General features: G+C 33.3%; 3 protein-coding genes and 1 non-coding gene across 5 annotated transcripts; 2 read left to right on the forward strand and 2 right to left on the reverse strand.

Moving 5' to 3' along the window:
- Positions 1-294: 294 nt before the first annotated feature.
- LOC116118367 ((R)-limonene synthase 1, chloroplastic-like) lies at positions 295-3,064 on the forward strand. Of its 2 annotated transcripts, none has more exons than XM_031404355.1 (7): positions 295-615; positions 869-1,130; positions 1,225-1,600; positions 1,716-1,934; positions 2,029-2,167; positions 2,271-2,519; positions 2,617-3,064. In XM_031404355.1, exons 1-7 carry the CDS (start codon positions 382-384, stop codon positions 2,911-2,913), a joined length of 1,776 nt encoding a protein of 591 aa, XP_031260215.1. In that variant the 5' UTR covers positions 295-381; the 3' UTR covers positions 2,914-3,064. The 2 variants fall into 2 exon arrangements, with proteins under 2 accessions (XP_031260215.1, XP_031260216.1); XM_031404356.1 differs by having other exon boundaries at positions 474-615; positions 873-1,130.
- A 5,534-nt stretch (positions 3,065-8,598) lies between these two features.
- On the reverse strand, positions 8,599-8,679 carry TRNAS-UGA. Its single transcript has one exon. It is a non-coding gene; the product is annotated as a tRNA-Ser (tRNA).
- A 3,030-nt stretch (positions 8,680-11,709) lies between these two features.
- LOC116118313 lies at positions 11,710-13,246 on the forward strand. Its single transcript, XM_031404302.1, has one exon. It carries the CDS (start codon positions 11,710-11,712, stop codon positions 12,943-12,945), a length of 1,236 nt encoding a protein of 411 aa, XP_031260162.1. The 3' UTR covers positions 12,946-13,246.
- Position 13,247: 1 nt separating this feature from the next.
- LOC116118363 (putative pentatricopeptide repeat-containing protein At3g15930) lies at positions 13,248-15,184 on the reverse strand. The gene has a single exon (XM_031404352.1). The coding sequence runs from the start codon at positions 15,105-15,107 to the stop codon at positions 13,422-13,424; it is 1,686 nt and encodes a 561-aa protein (XP_031260212.1). The 5' UTR covers positions 15,108-15,184; the 3' UTR covers positions 13,248-13,421.
- Positions 15,185-25,713: the final 10,529 nt, after the last annotated feature.

Below are 25,713 nucleotides of genomic sequence, written 5' to 3' on the forward strand. Positions count from 1 at the left end.
CTTGTCTAATTATATATATATTTTTTTTTTTTTTTGCAGTTTTTAGACAAACGGTATTATGCTCTTTATATAATAAAGTAATCAATTTTTGGGGTTCATTTGTTACTTTCGCCAACCCTTGAGGAGATTGTTATAAACACCGCATATGCATGTGTTTTTTTTTTTTTTTTTTTTTTTTTTAATGTGTTGCATCTTTTTAATATTAAATGTGTTGGTGGTTGTATGGATCGGAATTTAGTAGTTAGATGCATATTAATTACCATAAAAAAGTTAATATATACATATTCTCTAACCTCCCAATTTGATCATATCATAGAGATCCTCACATATTGTTAATTTGAACTGTGTGCATATCATAATTAATATATACAAGCAACATTAATGGCGTTCTGCATTGCATCAGCCTCTCATATAATTTCCACTGCCTCTGTTTGTCAAAACCGTAGAGTTTTACTTGTATCTAATAGACCTACTGGCAGAATTAGTGTACAAAAGCGAGTCCAGTGCATTGCTAGCCCAGAACTTAATACTTCAACGGCTGTTAGGCGATCAGGGAACTACCAACCTTGCATTTGGAACGATGATCACCTACTATCCTTGACTAATGAGTACACGGTAGCTATTCATCATCTTCTTTTATTAATTTATTATTTTAGTTTACTTTTTCGCAGGGGAGGACTCACACACTTGTTTTTGGAGCTGGTGACCTCACTCAAAATTTTGTTTTCATTAATTTGGTGTAATTTTTGTTTTGATCAAGTTTTATTTGTATTAATTTTTTAGATTTGACTCTCACTGATTTATTTTTCTTCTATTTTATATTATATTATTTTGAATTTGCCCCCTCTAACGATAATTCTGCATTTAGGAAGATACATACAGAAAAAAGGCTGAAACGCTGAGGGAAGAAGTGAGGATGATGATTAACAGTGTGAAAAACCCATTGGATCAGCTCGAGCTGGTTGACAACTTACAAAGACTTGGATTGGCTTACCATTTTGAAAATGAGATAAACGACATATTGAGCAATGTTCACAATAACAGCGATGATAAATGGAAGAAAGGAAATCTATATGCTACCTCTCTTGAATTTAGACTCCTCAGACAACACAGTTACAATGTTACTGAAGGTAGTGATCGAAGATGTTTAATCTCTTCAGCCTGTAAAAATAAAATATTGTAATCTATAAAAATAAGTTTTTTTTTTTTTTTTCTTGAGTGCAGAAGTTTTTAATAGTTTTAAGGACACAACGGGCGGTTTCCAGGCGTACCTTCATGACGATATCAAAGCAATGCTTGGCCTTTATGAAGCTTCGTATTATGGGTTTGAAGGAGAAAGTGTCATGGAGGAGGCTTGGCAGTTCACTTCTAAATATCTTAAAGAGCTTGACACAAAGGATATCGACCAGAATATAGCATTGCAAGTGAAGCACGCATTGGATCTTCCAATCCATTGGTGGATACCAAGAATAGATACAAGGTGGTTCATAGATTTCTACGAGAGACGAGAAGGCAAGAACCACCGTCTATTGGAGCTTGCAAAGTTAGATTTCAACATTGTGCAGGGAATACACCAGGAAGATCTTAAAGACATGATACGGTAGGAATATTAATTAATATTTCCTCCCACATCATTAACTTAACATTTTTCAGAATTTTTCAGTCTAGTTTCCAAGGTGCTAATTCAGCTGAATTATCCGTTTTTGCCTGTGAAGGTGGTGGAAGAATAGTGGGCTTGAAGAGAAGTTGAGTTTTGCCAGGAGTAGAATTGTAACATCATTCTTGTGGGGCATGGGGATGGCTGCTGAACCTCAATTTGCATACTGCAGGAAGATGCTTACTAAAGCCGTTGCTCTAATTACGGCAATTGATGATTTTTATGATGTCTATTCTACCTTGCCTGAAGCTGAGTTGTTCACAGAAGCTGTTCAAAGGTTGTTAGGAAAAAACTTTGTTTCATACAAATGCTAACAGATTTAAGAAATCATATAACTGTCATATATATTTTTTTTCATACATGGTTTTCAGGTGGGATATTAATGCAATGAAGCAGCTTCCACACTACATCAAGATATGTTTTCTTCAGCTTTATAATTCGGTTAATGAAATGATTTATGACATTCTCAAAGAACAGGATGTAGATGTCTCGCAGATTCTAAGTAAAACGGTAATATATATATGTATATTCTTCTTTTGTATATAATGTTCTATAGTTTATACTTTTCTCTAAAAGTATCTTTTTCTAACTACATTTATCCTCTGCAAATTAGTGGGCAGGTTCGTTCCAAGCCTACATGAAGGAGGCACAGTGGTACCACAGTCAATATAAACCAACGTTAGAAGAATATATGAAAAACGCATGGTTATCGATTACTGGCCCGACGATGACACTTGTATCATACCTTGCTTCAAAATATCCAATAACCGAAAAGGAACTAGAGTTTTTTGAAAGCGGACCGGATTTAGTATACTGGGCATCCATGGTTTTCCGGCTTCAAGATGATTTGGGAACTTCATCGGTATACATAAGTTATCATTATCTTTAGTTGTTGACCGATGAATATTATTGTTTGTAAAATGGTCAATCAATTGATTGTGATTTTTTAAAATTTTCAGGATGAGGTACAAAGAGGGGATGTTCCTAAATCAGTGCAGTGTTACATGAATGACACTAATTGCTCTGAGGAAGTTTCTCGAGAACACATGAAGCATCTAATGAGGCAGTTGTGGAAGAAAATAAATTTTTATAGAGCTGATACAAATTGTCCCCTACCTAAAACTATTAAAGAAATGATATTGAACCTGGTGAGAACGTCCCATTGCGTGTATCTACATGGAGATGGGCATGGTATTGAAGGCCAAGAGGTTACGGATGTTCTTTCGTCATTATTCTTTCAGTCTACTCCACTGTAGGAGAAAAACATGTATTTGCATTATCTTCTGATTGCAAGACAAAGAATATCCATGATGTATTTCAAACAAATATCGGAAATTTTAATCATCTCTTTGAAGAACACATAAAATTCAGAGTAATTAAGAAAGGCATTAGACATTCTGGTTCCAATTTCTTGGTCTATTTGTCACCACAAAATTGTTATCTGTTGATGCTCGATTGTGGTTACCCAGGTGAACAATCCTTTCCCAACTTGAAATCCATTAACACTAGCCTCAACTCCCGTGAAAAGGTATGGACTTCAACCTACAATGCAACAACCGAGTCAAAGAGGGGTAATGAGGGTGCCTCTACTTATTTAGTGAGAACTAAAAACTCATCGACACCCAAGTCAGTCAATCCAATTCTAATAATTTCAAAGTACTATTTCGAACTAGCTACTTATGTACTGGACATTCAACTCTCCATGACATTGGACTTGCCAGCCCCATTAATCTACCCCTTTTTATGTGTATTAATTAACAATAATTACCCAAAGAATACTCTTGCAAAAANTTAAAATTTTCAGGATGAGGTACAAAGAGGGGATGTTCCTAAATCAGTGCAGTGTTACATGAATGACACTAATTGCTCTGAGGAAGTTTCTCGAGAACACATGAAGCATCTAATGAGGCAGTTGTGGAAGAAAATAAATTTTTATAGAGCTGATACAAATTGTCCCCTACCTAAAACTATTAAAGAAATGATATTGAACCTGGTGAGAACGTCCCATTGCGTGTATCTACATGGAGATGGGCATGGTATTGAAGGCCAAGAGGTTACGGATGTTCTTTCGTCATTATTCTTTCAGTCTACTCCACTGTAGGAGAAAAACATGTATTTGCATTATCTTCTGATTGCAAGACAAAGAATATCCATGATGTATTTCAAACAAATATCGGAAATTTTAATCATCTCTTTGAAGAACACATAAAATTCAGAGTAATTAAGAAAGGCATTAGACATTCTGGTTCCAATTTCTTGGTCTATTTGTCACCACAAAATTGTTATCTGTTGATGCTCGATTGTGGTTACCCAGGTGAACAATCCTTTCCCAACTTGAAATCCATTAACACTAGCCTCAACTCCCGTGAAAAGGTATGGACTTCAACCTACAATGCAACAACCGAGTCAAAGAGGGGTAATGAGGGTGCCTCTACTTATTTAGTGAGAACTAAAAACTCATCGACACCCAAGTCAGTCAATCCAATTCTAATAATTTCAAAGTACTATTTCGAACTAGCTACTTATGTACTGGACATTCAACTCTCCATGACATTGGACTTGCCAGCCCCATTAATCTACCCCTTTTTATGTGTATTAATTAACAATAATTACCCAAAGAATATTCTTGCAAAAATAACAATTAATAACCACTAGAGAGAATGGGCTCAGAGTTAAGACATTTTTACATTCTCTAACATGCGCGTTCAAGATATTATAAATTCCCTAGCATTCTCTAATACATAAGCCCAAGATATTCTAAAAAGGCTCTAGCATTCTATAATACATAATCCCAAGATATTTTGAGAAGCCCACAACATTCTGACATGTAAACACAAGGCACTTTGTCCCTCTACATTTAAACCCAAAATATTCTTACAAAGTACTTACCATTTTCTAACATGTAAGCTCAATGCACTCTAGCATTCTCTGACATGTGAGTCCAAGACACTCTAAAAAACCCTTGGCATTCTCTAACATACAAGCCCAAGCCATTCTAGCATTCTCTTCAATGTAAGCCTAATACACTTTAAAAAATACAAGCCCGTCACACTCTCACAGATAAACCCATGGCACTAGTTGCTGAAAGCCCATCAAGCATTGGCACGGATTGACCCAAAAAGCCCATCACAAAATGACACTCATTGCTACAAAACCCATCACACGATGGCATTCATTTCTACAAAGTCCATCGCATGAAAGCATCAATTGTTAAAAGCGCATTGCGTGATGGCACAAATTATCTCATAAAGCCCATCACAGGATGGCACTCGTCATAATAAAACCCACCACACGATGCCATTCTTCTATTTCAAGTACACTCTAGTCCAAGGATCAAAGCATATATTTTCACAGCCTTTTCCACAACACAAGGCCCAAATCTATTTCAATGCAAGATCCGACATGCTCTACAAACAAATAGCCTACAATGAAACACCAAGGTAAACAAGAGTAAGTACTATTCTTAATGAAACACCAAGGTAAACAAGAGTAAGTACTATTCTTACTTTCAAAAGGTCGGTGGACGCAAGCCACTTTAATGAGACAATCTTTGTATGTTACGGTAATGACAGTATTAGAGCATACAAAGAGACCTATTAGGTTGAGATGTTTCTTTGAATTAGGTCCACCAATAGGGTATCTAATAAGGCATCTCAAATTAATAGATGTGTAAGGTCATTTCTAAAAAACCCAAGGGAAAACACTTTTCAAGTTTAAAAAATCTCCCAAAAGTGACATTAGTCCTAAAACACTAATCTTTTACTGATTAGGTAGCAAAATGGTAGTTTTACCTCCTAGAGGCCGAAACTCCCCAAATTATCAAAATAACCCTAGGCACATTATGACATCTCAAAAAGTGTTTTTCTTTTCTAGATTTCTTATTTTTCCCATGTATTGAATCATTTGTATAGCCTTTGGTGAAAATTTCGTATTTTTATCATGCATATTCTATTTTTTATAAGGGTGAGTAAGAAAATAGGTTCTATCCGGAACTGGCAAGTACTTGAGATACTAGTTCTGGTTCTAAAAAATAGAAACCAGGACTCCCCAGTTTTGATTCCGGTTCTGATTCTTTCATTCCAAGAACCAAGAACTGGAACCGGAACCGGAACTAGAATTGGAATCGAAATCGAAACCTGGAATAGGGTACTCTGCTAGGAACAGGGAAAAGAATCGGGGTTAAAAAACTAATATACAACATTGGGGGTTTTAATTAATTTTACCCCTAAACTAAGGTAATGTCATCTTATATTATTTAGATTACCATGTTTGGTTGTCAAGTAATATAAGATTCCGATAATCTTCCAAAACTAATCATAATTACTATTGGTTATATAGGAGGTAATTTGAATACCACTATTTTCTTAGGTATTTTATGATTACTTAGTAATCTTATTTTTGTTACAATTTTACCCTTAACTATTAAAATTTTTGAACAATAATGCCCTTATTTGAAAACAATTTACAAATATATTCATGGACTATTTTATCCTTATATAGAATATTTTTAGGACATAAATACCCTTGAACTTGAACAAAATTACTCAAGACTGGTGGCCGAATCTAGCCACCACCATTGGTGGCCAACAGCCAGCCACCATCGCCAGTGGTCCACGGCCAACCACCATCGCTGGCCACTCGCCTCTAATGCCGAAACGACACACGACTGGCCAGATCTGGCTGGTTGTGCACCAATTTGGCCATTTCCGGCCAAATATACGACTTCTGGCTATCGTCAATGAACAACGGCTAGATAGATCTAGCCATCATTGATGGCCAAATTATGGATGTCAATGGCCAGAACTCTGGCCATAGATCATGTCATTTCCGACCAGATTGGTGCACAACCGGTTAGATCTGACCGGTCGTGCGCCGCTTCGACCGCTGTCGCCATCGCCGGTGGTGGTGGCTGGCGGCTGACAGTGGCTTGGGGTGGGTGGGGGTAATTTGGTTAGAAATTAAATTTTTACGTTGGTGGGGTGTTTTAGCAAAATCTCAAATGTAGGCAGTTAAAAGAAATGATTCAAAATATAATAATAAAAATAATATTATATTAATATTTAAAGAGGATAATTTAGTAATTTATATAACATATCCATCAATTTATTCCTCCCAACCAAACATATCAATATAACATACCCACCAATTTATTCCAACCTCACCAAACACATTTCTCTAAACATTCCCAATTATGGACGTAGCCAAAAATGAAATGTAAGGGGTTAAAGTTAGAAGAATAATACAATTTTAGATTAAAATAAGCACAATTTTTGTATTTATAAAATTCTCATTAACTAATACATTTACAATTGTTCTCAACGGAATTTCATCTTTTGAAAGTATTGTATAATGACTTCATTATCAATACTATCAAATACATATTTCTTTATATACACAACTAAGCTATCATTTATGCATACACGTTACTGGTCCTAAGGCCAACTCCAAAATAACTTTAGAAAAATCTTGTTACTTCCTCTAACTTCAATATATCATCACAAATGAAAAAAAAAAAATAGTACAATTGCTTGCCAGCTAGATAGGTGGGAGAAAACTACATTTGTGTGGATAAAGAATTAGAAATTTAAGAAAAAAAATTGAAACCTAGATTGTTGAAATGGGTTTGTGAAGTAAAGAAAGAAGGGTTTAGTTTTGATAGCCAAAAAAGAAAAATAAGAGCTTAAAATATTGAGGTTGAAGGGGACTTTTTTTTTTTTTTTTAATTTACTTTAGTTTAAGGGTTATTTAAAACTTGTCAAAAAAATTTAAAACTTAAGAAGGGTCAACGACCCTATTGACTGCCCCTCCTCTAATCCTGGTCCCTGTAATCTTAAAGAATTTATCTTTCCATTAATGTAACATTTCCAGTAATACAACATTCTCAAACCAAACGCACCTTAGAGTAATATATTATGTCTCAATTATTCTGTATCTGTTCCACCTTATTTATTTTTTTTTTTTTCTTCATCAAAGTTTTAAATGTTTATGCATGCAAAATCAGTTATAACTAAGTTATAAAGTGATAACTACATCGTGTATTGAATTTCTTACCTATTTAGTTTTATTTTATTAATGTTTATACAGTAAGTTGAGATTTGGACAAGATATTGAATGAATATACAAGTGTGAAGATGAAATACATGACAATAATTATGATAAGGTTTTCAGGCCTGTTGACCTTCGTGTGCCCTGTCGTCTCCATTGATGATAGCGAAAAACATAATAGCCAAATTTGGTCTTCTGGACCCGTAAGACCACCAGCACAAAGCCATAGACATATTATTCTAGGACAATCATTTACGTTTGTATCCTATTTTTGAAGATAATTACGCTTCAACTATTCTTCGAAATAAAACAAAACTCTGTCTTATTTATAAAAAAATAAGCCAAAATCAACATAAATGGGATAAGTATCATTACACCTTTCGCTACATGAAACGAAAGTTATAATATTATCATAGATGAGTGAAGGGAGTGGCCCATTAATTTTTCACACTCTTTTTTAATTTTTCGTATGCAAAGGATAAAAAAGCAAACACTATTGTCTATTATATTGTTGAGAATAAAATGTAGATCCTAGTTAGTGTAAATCTTCGACAGAATTCTGTCGTTATACTGCTGAACAATGTTTTACTAATATATTGTCTCTAATGGTCTAAATGAATGCATGATTTGGAGATAAGGCATTAATTCATCAGAAACTTACAAGGCACTCAACAGAGATCAAATATCAGAAAGGTTAAATATAAGGGCTCTTAGTGGTCTAAAGTTCCGTCCACTACGTATTGTCTTCTGCAAATAAAGGCGTTTCAAATTATATGTGAGATACATGTTAAAGCAAATGATATCATAGCAATAACAATTCAATCAGTGCTCCACTTCCTTATCCACATGGCACGCCAGAATATTGTAAATACAAAAAAATAATTAATTAAAAATACCGTCGACAGCAGGGTTCGAACCTGCGCGGGCGAAGCCCAACAGATTTCAAGTCTGTTCCTTAACCACTCGGACATATCGACTTTTATGCTAAATTCCTTCAGAAATATATGTTAACTTATTTAAAACTGTTTTTAAATAGTTTTTAAATAAGTTATACATATTTTAATATATAAATAGAAGATAGATAATAGATCAATCTATTAAATAAAATTTTAAATTCAGAATATTGATAATTTTAAATTTTATATACAAACTAAGTTAAAATTGAGAGGCTTATTCAAGTGAAGCTTATAGGAAAAAAACTTATTGGGTAGAGATTATTAAATATGCTTTCTATGAAAAAAAAAAATGTAATTATTGATTAAGAAAAATATAAAATATTTTATTAGTGGTAATTTTTTTTTAAAAGACATTAATATATAGAAATAAGTCAAGTCAAAATTATAAAATATAATAAAGATATTTTTTTAAATTTCAACACTCTAAATAAGCTCAAAAGAGCTAATGAGAGGAGTCTCATTAACCCACAATAATCTACCAAATAATCCTTGATATGATAATCACTTTTAAAATGCAATCAAACAATCTAAAAAATTTCAAAGTGTTTAACTTTGAATAAGATCTTTTAGTCACTAAAATAATCAAACCAAATAATCCTTAAGTGACATATATTACTAGGGAACTAGTATATAAAAAAGTAATATATAAAAAAAATATATGGATATATTAATATACATATTAATAAATGTAAGTCTCATGTTAAATGGAATTAATTTTGTATTTTCGGGTAAAAGTTAAAAACAAACGTAATCAAAACCTCGCTTTCTCAAAGCCGAGTAAAGACCAAAGTTTGACTCAACCACCCTCATCAACTACTATCACGTGCTTCTCATTTTGATGTCTTTCTTTCATTTTGTTTTTAATTTATGAGTGGGCCCACAAATAATGGCCCAGGGCCCATCAAAACACACCTCTCTAAAACACTCAATATTTAGCCAGGATGCTCATATATTTTGGTCCATCTTAATAATTCTTTATTTGAATCCGATAAAGTTGGGTCTTAATTTCTTTTTTCTTTTTTTTTTTGTTAGATTAAATATCTATTTTTGTCTTTAAGGCTCAAAGGGAGCAGATATTAAGATGTTAACTGTATATTTAGACATAATTTTGTATGGGTGGGATTGATTATTACTGTATAAAATCCTAATTTGAGTGATTTGTGTTGTAATTTTTAATTCACGAAGGTTTGATTCTGTATCTTTCTCTAACTAATAACAATAAATACCTGATTCAATTGAACGATATTGTTAGAAAAATATCTTTTTTTTTTTACTTAATTGATTAGAGTTTTTGTTTGTGTTTTTTTTTTTTTTTTTCTCTATAATTTTGATGGATAAAGACTAATACATTACCCAGTTTATAGAATCTAATGATTCTGTGTGGTAAATACATTATCAATTTATTTTTTTCTTAAAGAGAGTTTTAATACATTCGCCCCCCAAGATATGATCGAATAACAAATTTCTCCCTACACTTAATTTAAGTGTTAAAATAAATATAGAATGATATATAGTAAACATTCATTAACTCTATATCATAAGTTTTAATTACTTACTAAAAAGTAAGGAATTTTTTAATATTTTAGAAACTGGTCTATGTTTTACATATAATGGCAGCCAGTAGAATATTTTTCTACAAATGTCAAATTTCAAACACAGTTTTGTTATGCTAATTTAAGTTAATAATATATATATTTTTTTACGAATTAGTTTGTGCGTATCTTAAATATCATTGAATACCTTTCAAACTCAAAGATTCAAACTCAAAGAATCAATAGATGGTCAAGGTTAAATCTAATAACTCAAAGAAAAGAACAATCATTCCTAATCGACAATCAATCCTTAGGGTTTAGTATTTTTTAATCTTATTAGTCAATGAGACCCGAGAAAGCACTTATGGTATTTTTTTTTTTTTTTTTTTTTTTTTTTTGTGGGAGCCAGTAGAATACTCCACAAAATAAATGTGGTTTTTTATTTTATCTTAGTTAGCCAAAGCATATAAAAAGAAAAAGTTGATTTGACGTATAATAATTTATTTTATAGACAGATTTACAAAAGCAAGTTGCTTAGTTGACTAGTTAAGTGCTTGCTTTCCATCCTAATATTATTTACATTAATTTTCTTAATTTATACACCACCCTTAATTGATCCATTTTTAATTTGTAATGAAATCTAATATACCAATTCAATATAACATGAAATTTTAATTTTCCCTATAAATAGTTATCTCTATCATGGATACATACCATCCTAGGTTCTTAACTCAACATTTTAGAAATAAATTAAAATTACACTAACATAAAAGTAAAAGAAAAACCATTTAAGAAAAATGCATATAATAAGTATAACAGAGAAAATTATCTTAAATTAGATAGTTTACAGCAACAACATCCTGAAAAGTTTAAAACAACCTGAAATAAAATAATATATATTAAAACGGGTTTAAATATAATCCTTTAGATATAATTAAATAACATAAATTCTAATGTGATTGGAAAAATTACAAAAACTCTTTTATTATTAATTTTAGTGATAAAATAAACGGAAAAAAAGAATTAAATAAATATTTATTAATTAACTAACAAAATTGTTATTTCTAAAGTCTCAGGAGATATTTGTTATTTTATTGAACTTCATCGGTGGATAAAATTCCAATAAAACTGTATTTAATAATTAATAATTTTCTCTTTCCTTCCCTCCAAAAGAAGTAAACAGAAAAACTATAAAAGGAAATCAAAGACAACAAAAGCAAGACCTAACACAGTTGATGTTGTTGTTGTTCTTAATCATATCTCTACGCACGCGGTAATGTAAATTTCTCCACGCTATTGTTTTTCCACCCTTTTCCTCTCTAGGATTTTCAGGTTCAGGGTTCTATTTCTTAAAATAATCAAACTGTAATCATGTAAACAGCTCCACCATTAATATTTCTCCAACAATTTTTTAACCATCTTCATGCAATTCTCAACTTCACTTTTTTCTTTGATTTGAATTTCATTCATTCAAAGAAGAGAAGAAGAAGAGAGGCAATATCAAAATACCAACATAAACATGCCTTTGCCATGGAAAAAGAACAACACAAGTTTCAAGTTTTCGCGTTTGGTGGCGGGTCTTCATCACTCGCCTAAACGCGGCGGATCTCTCGTCGTTGAGACTGGTTTTCCCACCTCTCTTGTTGATCTCTTCGTTAAGAACAAAGATCGCTTGAAAAAACCATCAAAAAGGAAGTCTCCACCGTATTCTCCGCTTCATAGCATCCGTTCTCCGCCGCCACCGCCACCGCCACCGCCACCGTCTCCGGTGCGAAGGTCGGTGTCTGCGGCTGGCTTGGTGGTAAGTTCGCTATCTGGGTTTGAAGGGACGAAGCGAAATGTTGAGGATTTAGTTGTGTTAAATGAATGTGATGGCGGTGCGGATGGGGATGGGATGATGGAGAAGGGGTTTTTTGCGGTGGTTTTGAAGATCTTGATGGTGGTGGCTGTTGCTTTGAGTACTAAAAAGATGGCGGTTGGAATCACAATGTCGGCGTTCTTACTTTTCTTGGTCGAGTATGCCAGTTCTGGTGCTTTGGTTTTCTTGAAACCGTGTTCAAAGGCGAGAACGGTGCTTGATTCTTTCGTTGTAAAGATTAAAGTTTTGTATTTTCCAAATTCTGAGTTGAAGAAGGATGATGATGAATTGTGTTCGCATGAGATTCAGAGATGCAACGAAGACTCATCAAAAGGCCAATCGATTGTTAGAAGCGATGTCTGTGATTCTTGTGAGTTTGTTAATGAAATTGGATTGAAGTCTCCGGGGAGAGAAATTCATGTTCCTGATTCGAATTGTGATGGGGAGAAATTGGATGTTTTGATACATAAAAAGGAGAGAAGCAGAAGCGCCAAAATAAGAAGAAAATTTGTTAAGAATTTTGTTCCTAAGAAGCTGCGTGATGCAAAGAAAGAATGGAAGAACAAAGAAAAGGAAAAGGAGAGGGAAAAGGAAAAGGAAAAGGAAAAGGAGTCTGAGTCCAACAGCGAGATCGGTCTTGCTTGCCTGAGAGATGAAAAATTGGAAAAAATTCTTGGTGAAGAACAAGACCATGTGTTTGGTAATAGCCAGGCTGAGGCAGACGTGGGTGAAGTTGAGGAGATTGTTGAAAGAGAAAGAAAGGGAAATTCAAGGTATTTTTCAATTCTTCTCTTGATTGTTCTTGGTGGACTTGTAGGAGGCCGAGTTGTAGCACTTTTGTGTACACTTGGTTGGTGTTTGATGTTAAAATTGGTGGGAAAGTGGAGATTCAGCTAGAAGAAGTGGTGATGTGAAAAGAAAGATCTTGTTTTTCTTTCCAGTGATGGGTGTAGTTTTGGCTCTTGTTCTGAGTGTTCTTTAAGCCTCAAAATTGTAAATTAGAAGGTTCAGGTGTTATAAGATGTACAACCTTAAATTAGAAGGTTCAGGTGTTATAAGATGTACAACCTTAAATTAGAAGGTTCAGGTGTTATAAGATGTGCAACCTTTCTGTTGGCAGATCCAATTTGAGGTGTTGTATTCTGAACTGTAAATTTACGCATACCAAGGACAAAATATAAAACTTCATTTCATTCCATTTTATTTTGCGACCTCATGAAGTTATTTGTTCTTACAATCTTATTTACAGACTGATTCAATTTGACTCTGTAATTTTCTGACCATTGTCTTGTGTATCGCTCAACAAAGAATTAATAAGACAGATATCTACACCAATTCGCAGAAGCAATTCGATTTTTCTTCCTTTATATTGCCTACAAGTAATGTTTTAGTTCTAAAGTACTGTTGCCAGGCATCTTTCTCATATCAAACTCTTTCATGTTTCTTCTTGCTTCTGCAACTTCAGCCCACTGACCTGCCTGAGCATAGAAATTTGATAATAGGATATAAGTAGCATGGTTCTGGGGACCCAATTTCATCATTTTATATGCAGCCTTCTCTCCAACATCAAATTCTGAATACCTAATGCAAGCACTTAACAGAGTTTTATAAGCTATAAGCTTATCCTCAGCTTTCATGGTTTCAATAAACTCCTCAGCCTGATACAAGAGTCCTGCACGACTAAACAGATCAATTAGACAACCAAAGTGCTCATTCTTTGGTTGAATTCTGTCGACTCCTACCATCCTTCTGAACAACTGGCAGCCTTCAGTAACTAACCCAGAATGACTACATGCCGCTAGCACAGAAACAAATGTGGCTTCATTTGGCTTAATTCCTTGTCTTTCCATCTGATTAAAAACTCTCAGAGCTTCAATTCCAAGACCATAATTGGCTAAACCTTCGATCATTATCGTCCAAGTGAAAACATCTTTGCAACCCATTTTGTAAAATAAAACCAAGGCATCCTCTAGACATCCACACTTAGAATACATATCAATAAGTGCTGTTTTCACAAAAACATCTTGCTTTATATTGTTTTGGTGGATAAACCTATGCACTAGCCTACCACATTCGAGGTCAGATAAACTAGCACAAGCTGAAAGCACACTGACCATTGTGTTTTCATCTGGTATCACCCCCTCATCAACCATTATCTTGAAAAGCTTTAAAGCCTCCTTCGGCAGTTTTGCTTTAACATAAGCATGCATCATCGAACTCCATATAACAGTGTCTTTATCAACAATCATGTCAAACACTTCGCGACCCAGTTCTACCATCCCCATTTCAGCACAACCCTTGATCAAAATCGTATGCGAAACCACATCCCTCCTGGAAACCATTTCATCAAACACTCTTAAAGCTGCACGCATCTCTCTACACTTTAAGTACATTCCCGATAGCGCATTCTCCAAACCCAACATACATTCAAGACCTACTTTTGTTGCATAGCAATGCACAGCTCTTCCGAAATCTGGCCTCCCCAACTGTGCACAAGCTGACAACAGAATCAGCAAAGTGATCCTATCAGCTTTAATTTCTTCACAAATCAATCGTTTAAACAACACCAACACCTCCACAAAAGAATTAGAGCTGTCATTATAAATACCCAGAAGCGTATTCCAGCTGACTATAACTCTATGGGGCATTTCATCGAACACACCACGTGCTGAAGTCAGTTCATTCATGAAGCCATAAAAATGGATAAGATCATTTTGCACATAAATGTCAGAGTCTAGACCAAGTTTGGTGACATGGGCATGTAATTCCTGACCCTTAGGGAGTGAAAATACACCCAAACAAGCTTTGAGTAGAGGTGGGTAAGTATAATTATCAGGGTGGGTTGAGTTTTTTCTAATGAAGAAGTGATTGTAAATGAGAATGGCTTTGATGGGCGTGGGGCTTTTAGAGTAGGCTCTGAGGATACAATTCCATGTGGGTGTGGCATGGAAGAGGCCATTGGTGATGGATTGGGTAAGAACTTGATCTATAATTTTAGCATTGTAAGTTGTAGCACTTTTGAGGGACACAAGAAGGTTTTGCAAGTGTTTGCTGCACATTAGGATCTATTATCTTCTTGGGGCTTCATTGGTCATAGTTCATTTTCTCCTATCAAGGGCAAGGGGGTTTTGATACTTTTTAGGGGGAAAACGAAACTTTAAAGGAGTAAATAATTTATGGAAGTATACAATAATTTAAAAAAAAAAAAAAAAAAAATTAGAAGGAATAAAAATACCCAAACGCGAAACCTAATACCAATGAAATTCCACGTGAAAATGGGTTAGGTCTGATTGAAAATACTTTAATGCAATTTATTATTGAATCATATTGGATTTAACAATTTATTATTGCAAATATCAGGCAAGCTCAGATGATAGTTTCACATAGTTTCTCAAATTTTCACTATAGTAACGGAAATTTTATTTTATTTCACATAGCTTAAGCATTCTTCTTTGTTTCTTCTTTCTAGTCCTATTTTTTTATTATAATTTTATAAATTTTATATTATATATACAGTATAACATTTTTTATATATATTACTACTAAGGTATGTGTCCCTACTCCCTACTGTCTACTGATAATAAAGTCTTACCCTCTTATGATTAATACTTGTGATATTAATTTTCACGAGATTGGGCTTGCCATGTTGGGTCCCACTCAGCATAATTAAGCTAGTTTAATATGATATTCCAAATTAGATATATAAATAGAGTAATGTTATTGGCTTCCATATTTTATCTCTTTATAGTTTATACCTAATTACTATTAATTTTTTTAAGTACAATTTTATCCCATATTTAAAAATACTACATATTACATAAAAGGGTTATACGTATTAAAAAATTTTCTTTCCTCTTTTAATCATAAACCTTGATTCAATTAAACCCTATTTCTATTTGTAAACAATGGAGACGAAGTTTATGTAATTGAAAAAGTTTCATTAAAATCATACAAGTACTAAATTTTTGTTTTGTTATTTCCTTTTTAATATTTCTCTACTTCTGCAGTTCTCCAAAATTTATAAGTTAATTGATGCACCCAAATTTCTTAATTATTATTCTTACAATCTTAGAAGTAAAACCAAATGTGAATGGATTTCATCTTTAAATATAACATTCAAAATAAGAAGCTTAGAAAATTTTGAAAACATAAATAAAAGGATATTTTTGGTAGATGGGGTTTATAAAGAGATCTGCATATATTAAAACATTTTAATGAAATAAACTTAGAAGTTGGCTCTTTGAAAGATAAAATGTGGGGGACTAAGAACATCACTCATATAACTATCATATATAAACGTTTGTACAAAAACTAATATGATATGAAATGAAAAAATAAATAAAAAGTTAATATATATTAAAACTCCATTTATTGAATATTCAAATAACGATAAAGAAATTGATTTGGTAGTTAAAAAATCATGTTATGTAAATTTTAATATATAAATTGATCACCTACAATGATAAGATCCATCAATTCTAAAGTTTGAAATACTTGAGATAGGTGAAAGATGGTAAATTTCTCTTACCTTGCCTTATGTTTGCCTTAAAATATGAGAAATTATATTAAACCAAAATATGAGAAATTATATTAAACCCCACTATTTTAGGGATGCTGATGAAAAGCAGCACTTTTTGAAAAGCTTCTCACAATATAGCAAAATGGCCTTATATAATATTTTTACGGATGAAAATACCCCTATTCACAAATTCTTAAACCCTTTAACCAAAACTCATTCTTCAACCCTTGAAACTTGTCTGGCTCATTCTCTGTAACTGCAATTCCTTCCAAATCAAATCATATTTATGTAGATGGGTGGTTAATATTAGTTTCTAGGTTAATTTTTAGATGGGGATGTTGAAAATCAAAGGATTTTCATTTTTTTGACGAAATCCAGGACTGTTTATTACAAGGTATCGATCATTTTTCCAATTCAAGGTTGAAGATGATGAAAAGTGTCAGATATTGTTTGATAGGGAGTATTAGACGTCTAATAGAACTATACGCGAGTATATGTAATTTTCATGAAGGGTATTTTGATACCCTCCATTAGGTGGTATTAGACATCGGATAGGACTTATAGGGGATATTTGTATTTTTTTAAGGTAAAAATTATAATACCCCCTGTAAGTCCTATCGGATGTCTGATATCCCCTATCAGAGGGCATCAAAATACTCTTCCATGGAAATTACATATAACCCCATAAAAAAATTTGATACCCTTCTATTAGACGGTATTGAACACTTTTCGTTGTCTTCAACATTGGGTTGTGAAAAGTGATCGAGACCACTGGTACCCTTTGATAACAATCTTAGGTTTTGTCAAAAACATCAACATTCTTTGATTTGTAACATCCTTAGTTAGAAATGAACCCAAGTATCAGTATTAACCATCCATCTACATAAAAAAAATCCTCTTTAACATGTTTCTTATAAACAAAACCGAATAAGAATGTGTAAATTGCTCTTATGATCTCCCTTCAATGGTGAGGTTTTTGTTGAATTTTCTTGTTTTGAAATCCATGTTTGTTTCTTAACCATTACCATAAGCCAAACATTACAAGCCAATATAAGTTCTTCTAATATTTAGTGGTGTGTATGCCTACATTAGTGGAGAGATGATTTGAAAAGCAAACATATGAAGTTCCATAGCTTTTATTTAGAGATTAATATTGTGTTTTTTAGTGTGTATGAATTGATCCGGGAAACATGCATGAGATTTTTTATTGGCTAATCACACACACACACATTAAGATTTCAAGAAGAGAATATATTAGCTTTTGAAAGTTGACTTTGACTTGATTGATTCTTTTAACATCATTTAGATTTTATCATATTTTCAGCTTTACAAAATTAAGTATGAGCGTGTTGACTAAAGCTTATTTCATATTTCTTCTTTTCCTCGAGGGCGAGCAAAATCTAGGTTTGGGGGTACTATGTTGAGTGCTTGGAAGTGCACTCATACTTTGATTTTAAGGGTATTTTGTGTGGGAATTAGGTTTAATTGGTTAATTTTACTTAATTTCTATATCTCTTTTGTTTTTTAGAATCACAGATATGTTTTGTGAATTTCCAGGTATTGAGGTGCTGAAAAATGAGGATTTCGAGCATGCGCATTAAAGATTAAAGAATCATAATCATGTAAGAACAAATGGTTCAAGAATCGAAGCTCAAATGAGGAAGTTATGAATTTCTAAAGATTTTTTGTAGGATGACCGCTACGACAAGAATTTTCTTTGCTGCGACGTGCGTGAATTTTATGATTAGATTTTCTACCAGAACATGTTGCACTAAAATAGGCATAACTTGAGCTACACAACTCAAATTGTTTGATTCTGGTGGCGTTTGAAAGCTAAGAGAGAGGGCTACAGCTTTCACGTTTCGGTCGTGATCCAGTTTGACTTGGAAAATGGTTAAAAATTGAGCCAAAAGTTATGTCAGTGCATGGAAGACAAATAGATTTGTTATTATGTTTTTCTAATTGAAGTGTTACTTTTTACCATAATAGCCTCATGACCGAAATACTATAAATATAGGTCCTTAGCAATATCTTAGGGAGGCTAGGGGCTTAGCAATATCTTAGGGAGGCTAGGGGTTATTGAAATAAAACCACATCAAGGAAGAGGAGGAGATCAAAGGAGAGAGTCTAGCACCATTCATTTAAGAGAAGTTGGTGCAAAACCTTTCCAGAGATCAATTCTTCAAGGTCCTAGTTTCAATTTCCATTACTTTATTTTTATTTTCAGTTTGGATTTTTTATAATGACAATTGCACAACTAATTTTGGTTTTGTTTACTTTGAGTATGAAGTAGTTTTCTTTTGTTAAGGGGTAGATTCTACCAACACCAGGTTGACTTGATTTTCAATTCTATTAAATCATTCACAAATTTATTGTTCAATAAGAATCTTTGCTATTTGCTTAATGCTTTTGGATGTTGTGTTTCTCTAATTATTTAGGGTTTTAATTGAATGATGAACTAGGTAGTGAAGTTTGATTAAAATATCGTTTGACTAGGGTTTTATTGTGTTCAATTGATTTATTGATGTGATGATGAACCAGGTGGTGAAATTACTTTAGATCATTAGAATAGCATAGATCATGACTTGAGTAGGATACGCATGAGAGTCTTACAGGATTCATGTGGCGAGCTTAGGTTTTAAGCAGGAGTGAAACTTAACCGTTAGGAAATTCCACAATTGTCATGCAATTGAAGAATTTAGCCATCTTTAGATCAATAGATTTTTGAATATGATTTTCTTTCATTAGATATTTATCAACATAGGTTTAGGTAGAATCGAACCCTTAACATTTTCATTGCATAGTGACATTTTGTCGTGTTATTTTAGTTGTTTTTATTTCAAGTAATTTCCCTTTTTTTAATTTTAAATTCACATCACAATTTTCGTCATGTCAAATAACGTTAATCACTTTATTACTTTCGATAATGCCTTTGCTAGCATACGAAAAACTCATAACAAGTTTTGGTGTTGTTGTCAGGGACAAAAAAATTAGACATATATTTATTTTGATTTGTTTAGTTATTTTGAGAATTTTTTTTTTTTTTTTTTTTTTTTTTTTTTTTTTTTTTTTTTTTTTTTTTTTTTTCCATAGTGCATGACTTGCTCTAGCAAAGAATAACTTGAAAATTTTGATCCTGAAACTGAGCGCACGTTTCACCGATTAAAGAGACTGAGAAGCAATGGAAGGGAACAACAATGAGGGAGTAGGAAACAATGTAGAAGGAAATTATGTAATAGCAACCAATGTAGAGGTGGCGAAACTACTAGGAAAATATGTTATGTCATCTTTAACTGGAGCAACATCAAGCATTACAAAGCTAATCATTCAAGCCAATACTTTTGAAATCAAACAAGCCATAATCCAAATGATTCAACATTCATTGCAATTTGGTGGTCTGACACATGAGGATTTGAACTCTCACATAGCCAATTTCTTGGAAATTTGTAATACTTTTCAAGCATAATGATGCTTTAGATGACTCACCTATGACTTTTTCTATTTTCTCTTAGAGACAAGGGAAATAGTTTGTTACTTTCTCTGCCTACAGGAGCCATCACTACATGGGATATGATGGCACAAAAAAATTTGTGTTAAGTGTTTTTTTTTAGCCCTCATGTGTTTTGAAGTGCCAAAACTAATCAAAGAGTTAATTGGTTTTCTAACAAACATGCTTAGGTATGACAAAGAGTCATAAACAAAAACAACATGCAGTTTTCTTTGTTGACACGACTATGCAAGTCAAAGGAATGATCGTTCCTTTGCTTTCAAAGTTGCCTAGGTGGATGTTCCTCAGCAGGACAACATTCCCTATGATCGTGCATGCTTCTGTTCAAAATGAAGCCAAGTCGCTCACACCAACACGACCGTTCCATCAAAGCCAAAAGTCAAAGTCCTCAGAATTCAAACACTTCACACCTTTGATGAATCTTGGAAGACAAGCCTTGAAGATCAAGTAGAAGTTCAAGTTCAAGTATCGAATGTGGAATGACCGTTCTCCATGGGGGAACAACCGTTCAGACTTAAAGATCGTTCTTGGTTGAATGTCAATGTTCTAGGAAGCCGTTTATGCTTCTGGATTTTTTTTTTTTTTGGTGGATTTTAAGGACCCAATGGTCCAATCGTTCCTCGTGGTGGAATGACCATTCACAGTGGTGGTACGACCATTCTCATGTTGGAACAATCATACCAGAAACCCTAAAGCTGTACGAATTGACTGTTGGTGTCAGGAACAACCATTCGTGATAGTGGAATGCCTGTTCCTTTGTGTTTGTAGGCTTTTCATACATGCATTAAATGCAGCAACAACTCTTTGCATCAAAGGGAGAAGTCAAGCAATAAATATGGCATTTCATTGCTAAGAAAGACATAAAATATCAGAGATTCAAAGTCATATCAAACATTCTCACATAATCCCTTGAGCTCAAAGTCCAAATAAAAGACATCACTCTCTTGCACTTATTTGTAAACCTTTGAGAGTATTGTTCTTATTGTGTGTTCAAGCCTAGCGTAAGAGACAATCATTCTCATACTTTTTATCAAACACTTTGTGGATGAAGTCCTTTAAATTTAAGAGGTGAAATCCTGTCAAACTATTGTAAAAGGTGAAATCCTACCAAACTAGTGTATTTGGCGAAATCCGATTCTAGTGGAACTTCAAAGAGGTTGCCTTGAAGAATTGGATGTAGAAGACTTGTGGATAGAGCTCCGAACCACTATAAATCTCTGAGCATTTCTTCCTTCTCAACTCACTTATTATTCCTTACATATTTACTTGAAGCAACATTTGCACTCATTCATTGCCTATCTTTACAACTCTCTCTCATTTATTATTTAACATCGATTATCCTTATTGATTAGCATCATTCATATTTATTGCCTATCTTTGTTAGTGTCGTAAGTTCATAACATGTTTGGGTTGGTGAAAGCTTTATTTCACAAATATTTTTAAAGTATCCCCTTCCTCCCTCTAGGATTTTTTTTGCCATATAAGGTTTTACAATTGGTATTAGAGCTTGGGCGCTTGTGTAAAAAAGCCTAACAGTTTCAAGAGTTAATCGATCTAGATATGGCTTGTACATCAACACCCCACTTTAATGAAGGTCATTGTACTACAAGACCTTACTGTTTTGTGGTGTAAACTACACACAATGGAGAATTACAATGAGACTTAATATTAGGTCAATAGATTACAATTTATGAAAAATAGTAGAACAAGGGAACTACATTCCCATGGACCCTAATACAAGTTTTCAAAAAAGAGAAGATGACTATACAACAGATGATGAAAAAGAAATTAAGCTTAAATGACAAAACACTTAACATTTTGTTTTGTCCTTTTGATGCTACAGAGTTTGGAAAGGTTTCGGCATGTGATACAGCCAAAATGCATGGAAAATTCTTCAAACAATACATGAAGGAACAAGCCAAGTGAAGGAATCAAAGATAGAGATGCTATTTCGCGACTATGAGCTATTTGAGATGAAAACCAGAGAAAGCATCACTGACATGTACAAGCAATTTTCAAACTTGATAAATGACCTCAAGGATCCTGGAAAGAATTTTGAAAGTCTTGAGCTTGTAAAGAAAATCCTTCGTTCATTGTTAGAAAATTGGACAATAAAGGTGATTGCGATGGAAGAATCTAAGGATCTCACCAAAATGAAAATGGATGAGCTCATTGGTAGCTTGTTAACTTTAGAGATTAAGAGAAAGCCAAAAGAATATGAAAGCCAACCAAAGACGGAGATTGCCCTTAAGACAATAAATGAAGAAGAGGAAGGTGATTCCTCTATGGAAGTTGAAATCAAATTCTTGGCAAGAAGATTCACTAAGTTTCTTGGAAGGAACAAAAGATTCAAGGGAAGAAATTTCCAAAGGTTCAAACCAAGAAATGAAGAGGAAAAAGGCACATCGGACATCATTTGCCATGAATGTAAGAAACTGAGCCATATTCGTCAAGATTGTCCTCAAGCTAAATGGAAGAAGAAAGACAAGAAAACAAATTTTGCAAGAAGAACATTCTTGTCGCCACATGGACTAGAAGTGATGACTCAAGCGATGAAGATGAGTCAAATGAAGAGCAACCAACGGTTGCTTCATGGCCAACGATTGCAATTCGGAAGGAGACTCTAAATTTGAGGTAAATGACTTCGAAAACTATTCTTTCAATAAATTACAATGTGCATTGGAATCATTAATTAATGGAAGAATATGAAAAAGTGTGTTTGAGAAATCGAATGTTAAAGGAACAAGAATGTGTTTTGAAAAATGAACATGAAAAACTTTTGAGCGATTATGAAAAACTTTTAAGTGAACATGAGCAACTCAAATATGATTTTAATTGTGTTACATGTGATAAAATCATTTTGAGTAGAGAAATTGATGTTTTGAAATTATCTTGTGCGAATTTTCAAAATGAAAACATTGGTTTCAAAAATGAGCTTGAAAACCGCCAAATCCCCATGCTTACCTTTCCAAACACAAAACCACCAAATTCCAAAATTGAAACCCTTCAATAAAAATATGCTAGAGAAACTCTCTCTCAAACCACACCAAACTTTGCCAAATCTTGCCTAAACTACTAAAAAATTATTGGAAAACTAAAAGGGATCAAGAAAATGATGCAAATTTGAAGAAAAGTAAGAAGTTTACATCGAAAAGCTTTGAAAAAGGATGAAAAACTCTTATGCTACAACTTCTCTCTCAAAAACCGCTTTTGGAAATACAAATGGCTTCTCCAAAGGAAACTGCCCCCTAATAAAGACCTCTCTTTTCAAATAGGGACATGTGGCAAGCATTTGTGGGGCCTTGGGAAACGAAACCCTTCATTTTCCTACCTCTTTCATATTGAAAAAGTGCCCTGCACGTGTCACTTGCTCAAAGTATCACGTCTCTTGGGAGACATCTCATGACTATAGCCAACTCCGCCATACGACGCCACTAAGCTCGACAATGCATTAATCTACAAATGATGAGCCAAACGTCCTAGTCTCCCACCTAAATCCCATATTTCCTTATAGTGGTATCAAAGCCTAGGGTTCTTAATTATATGTATTTTGATTTTGATTGAAGTATGAGATTAATTGCATAGAATTGCATGTCTCAAGGTTTCAATTATGATTCAATTATTTTAATTTGGTGATTGATTAATTGAATTCTTGATTTGTTGATGAATTATATATTGGTTTCAATCTTGATTGGATTGAATTATTAAAAAAAAAAAAAAAAATTGCAAAACCCTAGGCCACGCGTTGTCGCGCACAACCATCTTGAAGCTTTTTTTGATGTGAACAGTGACCTATGAACAATAATTGGGGCATGAACAGTAACCCGAGGCCGATGCTGGCCACTCATGAGAACAATTGCCTGCTACTCATCAGTAGGCAATTTGGGGCTAAACTACAAATTTTGAAAACTATTGGACCAATAAAAATTATACAAATTCTTGAGAGGAAAACGTAATTTTGCTAAATCAATTCAAAAATTTTGAATTTTGAATGTATGCTTTATCTTAATGTATGATAATGCATAGTGCCCGGTACAAGAGCGTTAGACCTATAGATGTGTTTTAATTTTCTTGGGAATGTATGTTTGTAAATTTTATTAATATAAAATAGTGCTTGCGTGCTTTGCCTTTCTCTCTACTTCTCTATGTACATTCTCTTTTGATCTCACTTCCCTGGAATATAACTCGAGGTTTCTAAATTAATTGATGCAAAATTAGTATAGGGTTATTTTAATTTTGTTGTAAATTTGTAAGTTGTAAATTTCTAATGTACTCGAAGATGGAGTGAAAGGAGATGTAGTCATACTTGAAGACTCAAGTAGATTTTAATATAGGACTGATAAACCAATATTTGCCCTAATATTTTGTTATGTTTTTGGCTATTATTTGTGTGTTTTACCTTAGAAATATGTTACTTTGAGGTGGTTTTTACTATTTGGAAGGTACATGAGCTATTGGAATGCATTTGGAAGAAATCTTGCAAAATGAGTCGAGAATCGGAGTTGAAAAGAGGATGGAAATTGTGAAGCAGCTGGATGGCGCTGCGGCAGAGTTTTTCTGCGTCGCAGTGCTAAAAAGTGATTTGGGCAGAAAATTAATGCCATGGCGTGAAGAATTCGGTGTTGTGGCGCAAAAGAGTTTAGGGTTTGTGAGAAGAATTTGGCATCGTGGCGCCATAAAATCATGTAGGGACTTGGATCGCGAAGAAATTAAAATTCTCACATTTTCCAACTCCGACTTGAATTTGTACTTTCCCAAATAGACCCCTAGCAAAGAAAAACTATAAATAGGACATTGTAATTTATTTTAGGAGAATTCTCTTTGACTTAAATTGAGAGTTTTATATTCTTGAGAGTGTTGCTTTTGTGAGAGAAATTGTGAGTTTTCAACAAGGGAGAGAAGGAAGAGGATCAATCTACTTCAATTCCTAGGTGATTTCTTTTCAGTTACATCTTATTTTGCAATATGATTAGTTTTTCATTCCTTGAGTTCATTGGTTTGAGTTTGATTATGGGCAACTAAATATATTGTGGGAGTTTAGTTTAACTATCATGATTGAATTGGGTATTTGGTGATTTGTTTTATGAAAGTTTTAGATTGTTTCTTGTTTAATTGTTCTTCATGGTATTAATTATAATTTGTTGATTGGCCAACTACTTTTTATAATTAAAATTGAGAATAAGGGTTCTAGTGATCATCTTGCCTTAATTAAGCTCTATTAAATAAGAGCTCAAATTAAATACACGATCATTGTTTTGATTTGGATGGTTGTGTGATATCCTAGTGCAAATTATGATTAATTAGTTAACAACTTGATCATAGAAGTTAATTAGTTAATTTTAAATGGATAATAAACATGATCATTGGAATTCTATATGGTTTAGTGGAAAAATCAACAATCTGGATTTAGGATTTAATTGTTTTATTTGCCAAATATTCCAATACATGATTGAGAAGTTAGCTAAATCCCCACTATCACTCTCATTGATTTAATTCACATTCAACAGATTGCATTCATTAATTTTAATTAATTTACAGTTTTATTTTAGATTAATTTCATCCATCTTTTGGTTAGAGTGTTAGGATTTAGTTAATTGTTTAGTTTAGTTGTTAAAGAAAATAAATTAAGAATTTAGGC

Source organism: Pistacia vera, unplaced genomic scaffold (genome assembly GCF_008641045.1).
Source record: "Pistacia vera cultivar Batoury unplaced genomic scaffold, PisVer_v2 Contig840, whole genome shotgun sequence".
Taxonomy (NCBI): Eukaryota; Viridiplantae; Streptophyta; class Magnoliopsida; order Sapindales; family Anacardiaceae; genus Pistacia; species Pistacia vera.

What these genes read in the sequence shown, in the direction of transcription:
- LOC116118367 (XM_031404355.1), top strand. Translation starts at nt 382, where the DNA reads ATGGCGTTCTGCATTGCATCAGCCTCTCATATAATTTCCACTGCCTCT. An exon ending in CAGTTACAATGTTACTGAAG is followed by an intron (nt 1,131 to 1,224) that starts GTAGTGATCGAA and finishes TCTTGAGTGCAG; the next exon opens with AAGTTTTTAATAGTTTTAAG. An exon ending in TTCACAGAAGCTGTTCAAAG is followed by an intron (nt 1,935 to 2,028) that starts GTTGTTAGGAAA and finishes CATGGTTTTCAG; the next exon opens with GTGGGATATTAATGCAATGA.
- LOC116118313 (XM_031404302.1), top strand. Translation starts at nt 11,710, where the DNA reads ATGCCTTTGCCATGGAAAAAGAACAACACAAGTTTCAAGTTTTCGCGT.
- LOC116118363 (XM_031404352.1), bottom strand. Translation starts at nt 15,107, where the DNA reads ATGTGCAGCAAACACTTGCAAAACCTTCTTGTGTCCCTCAAAAGTGCT.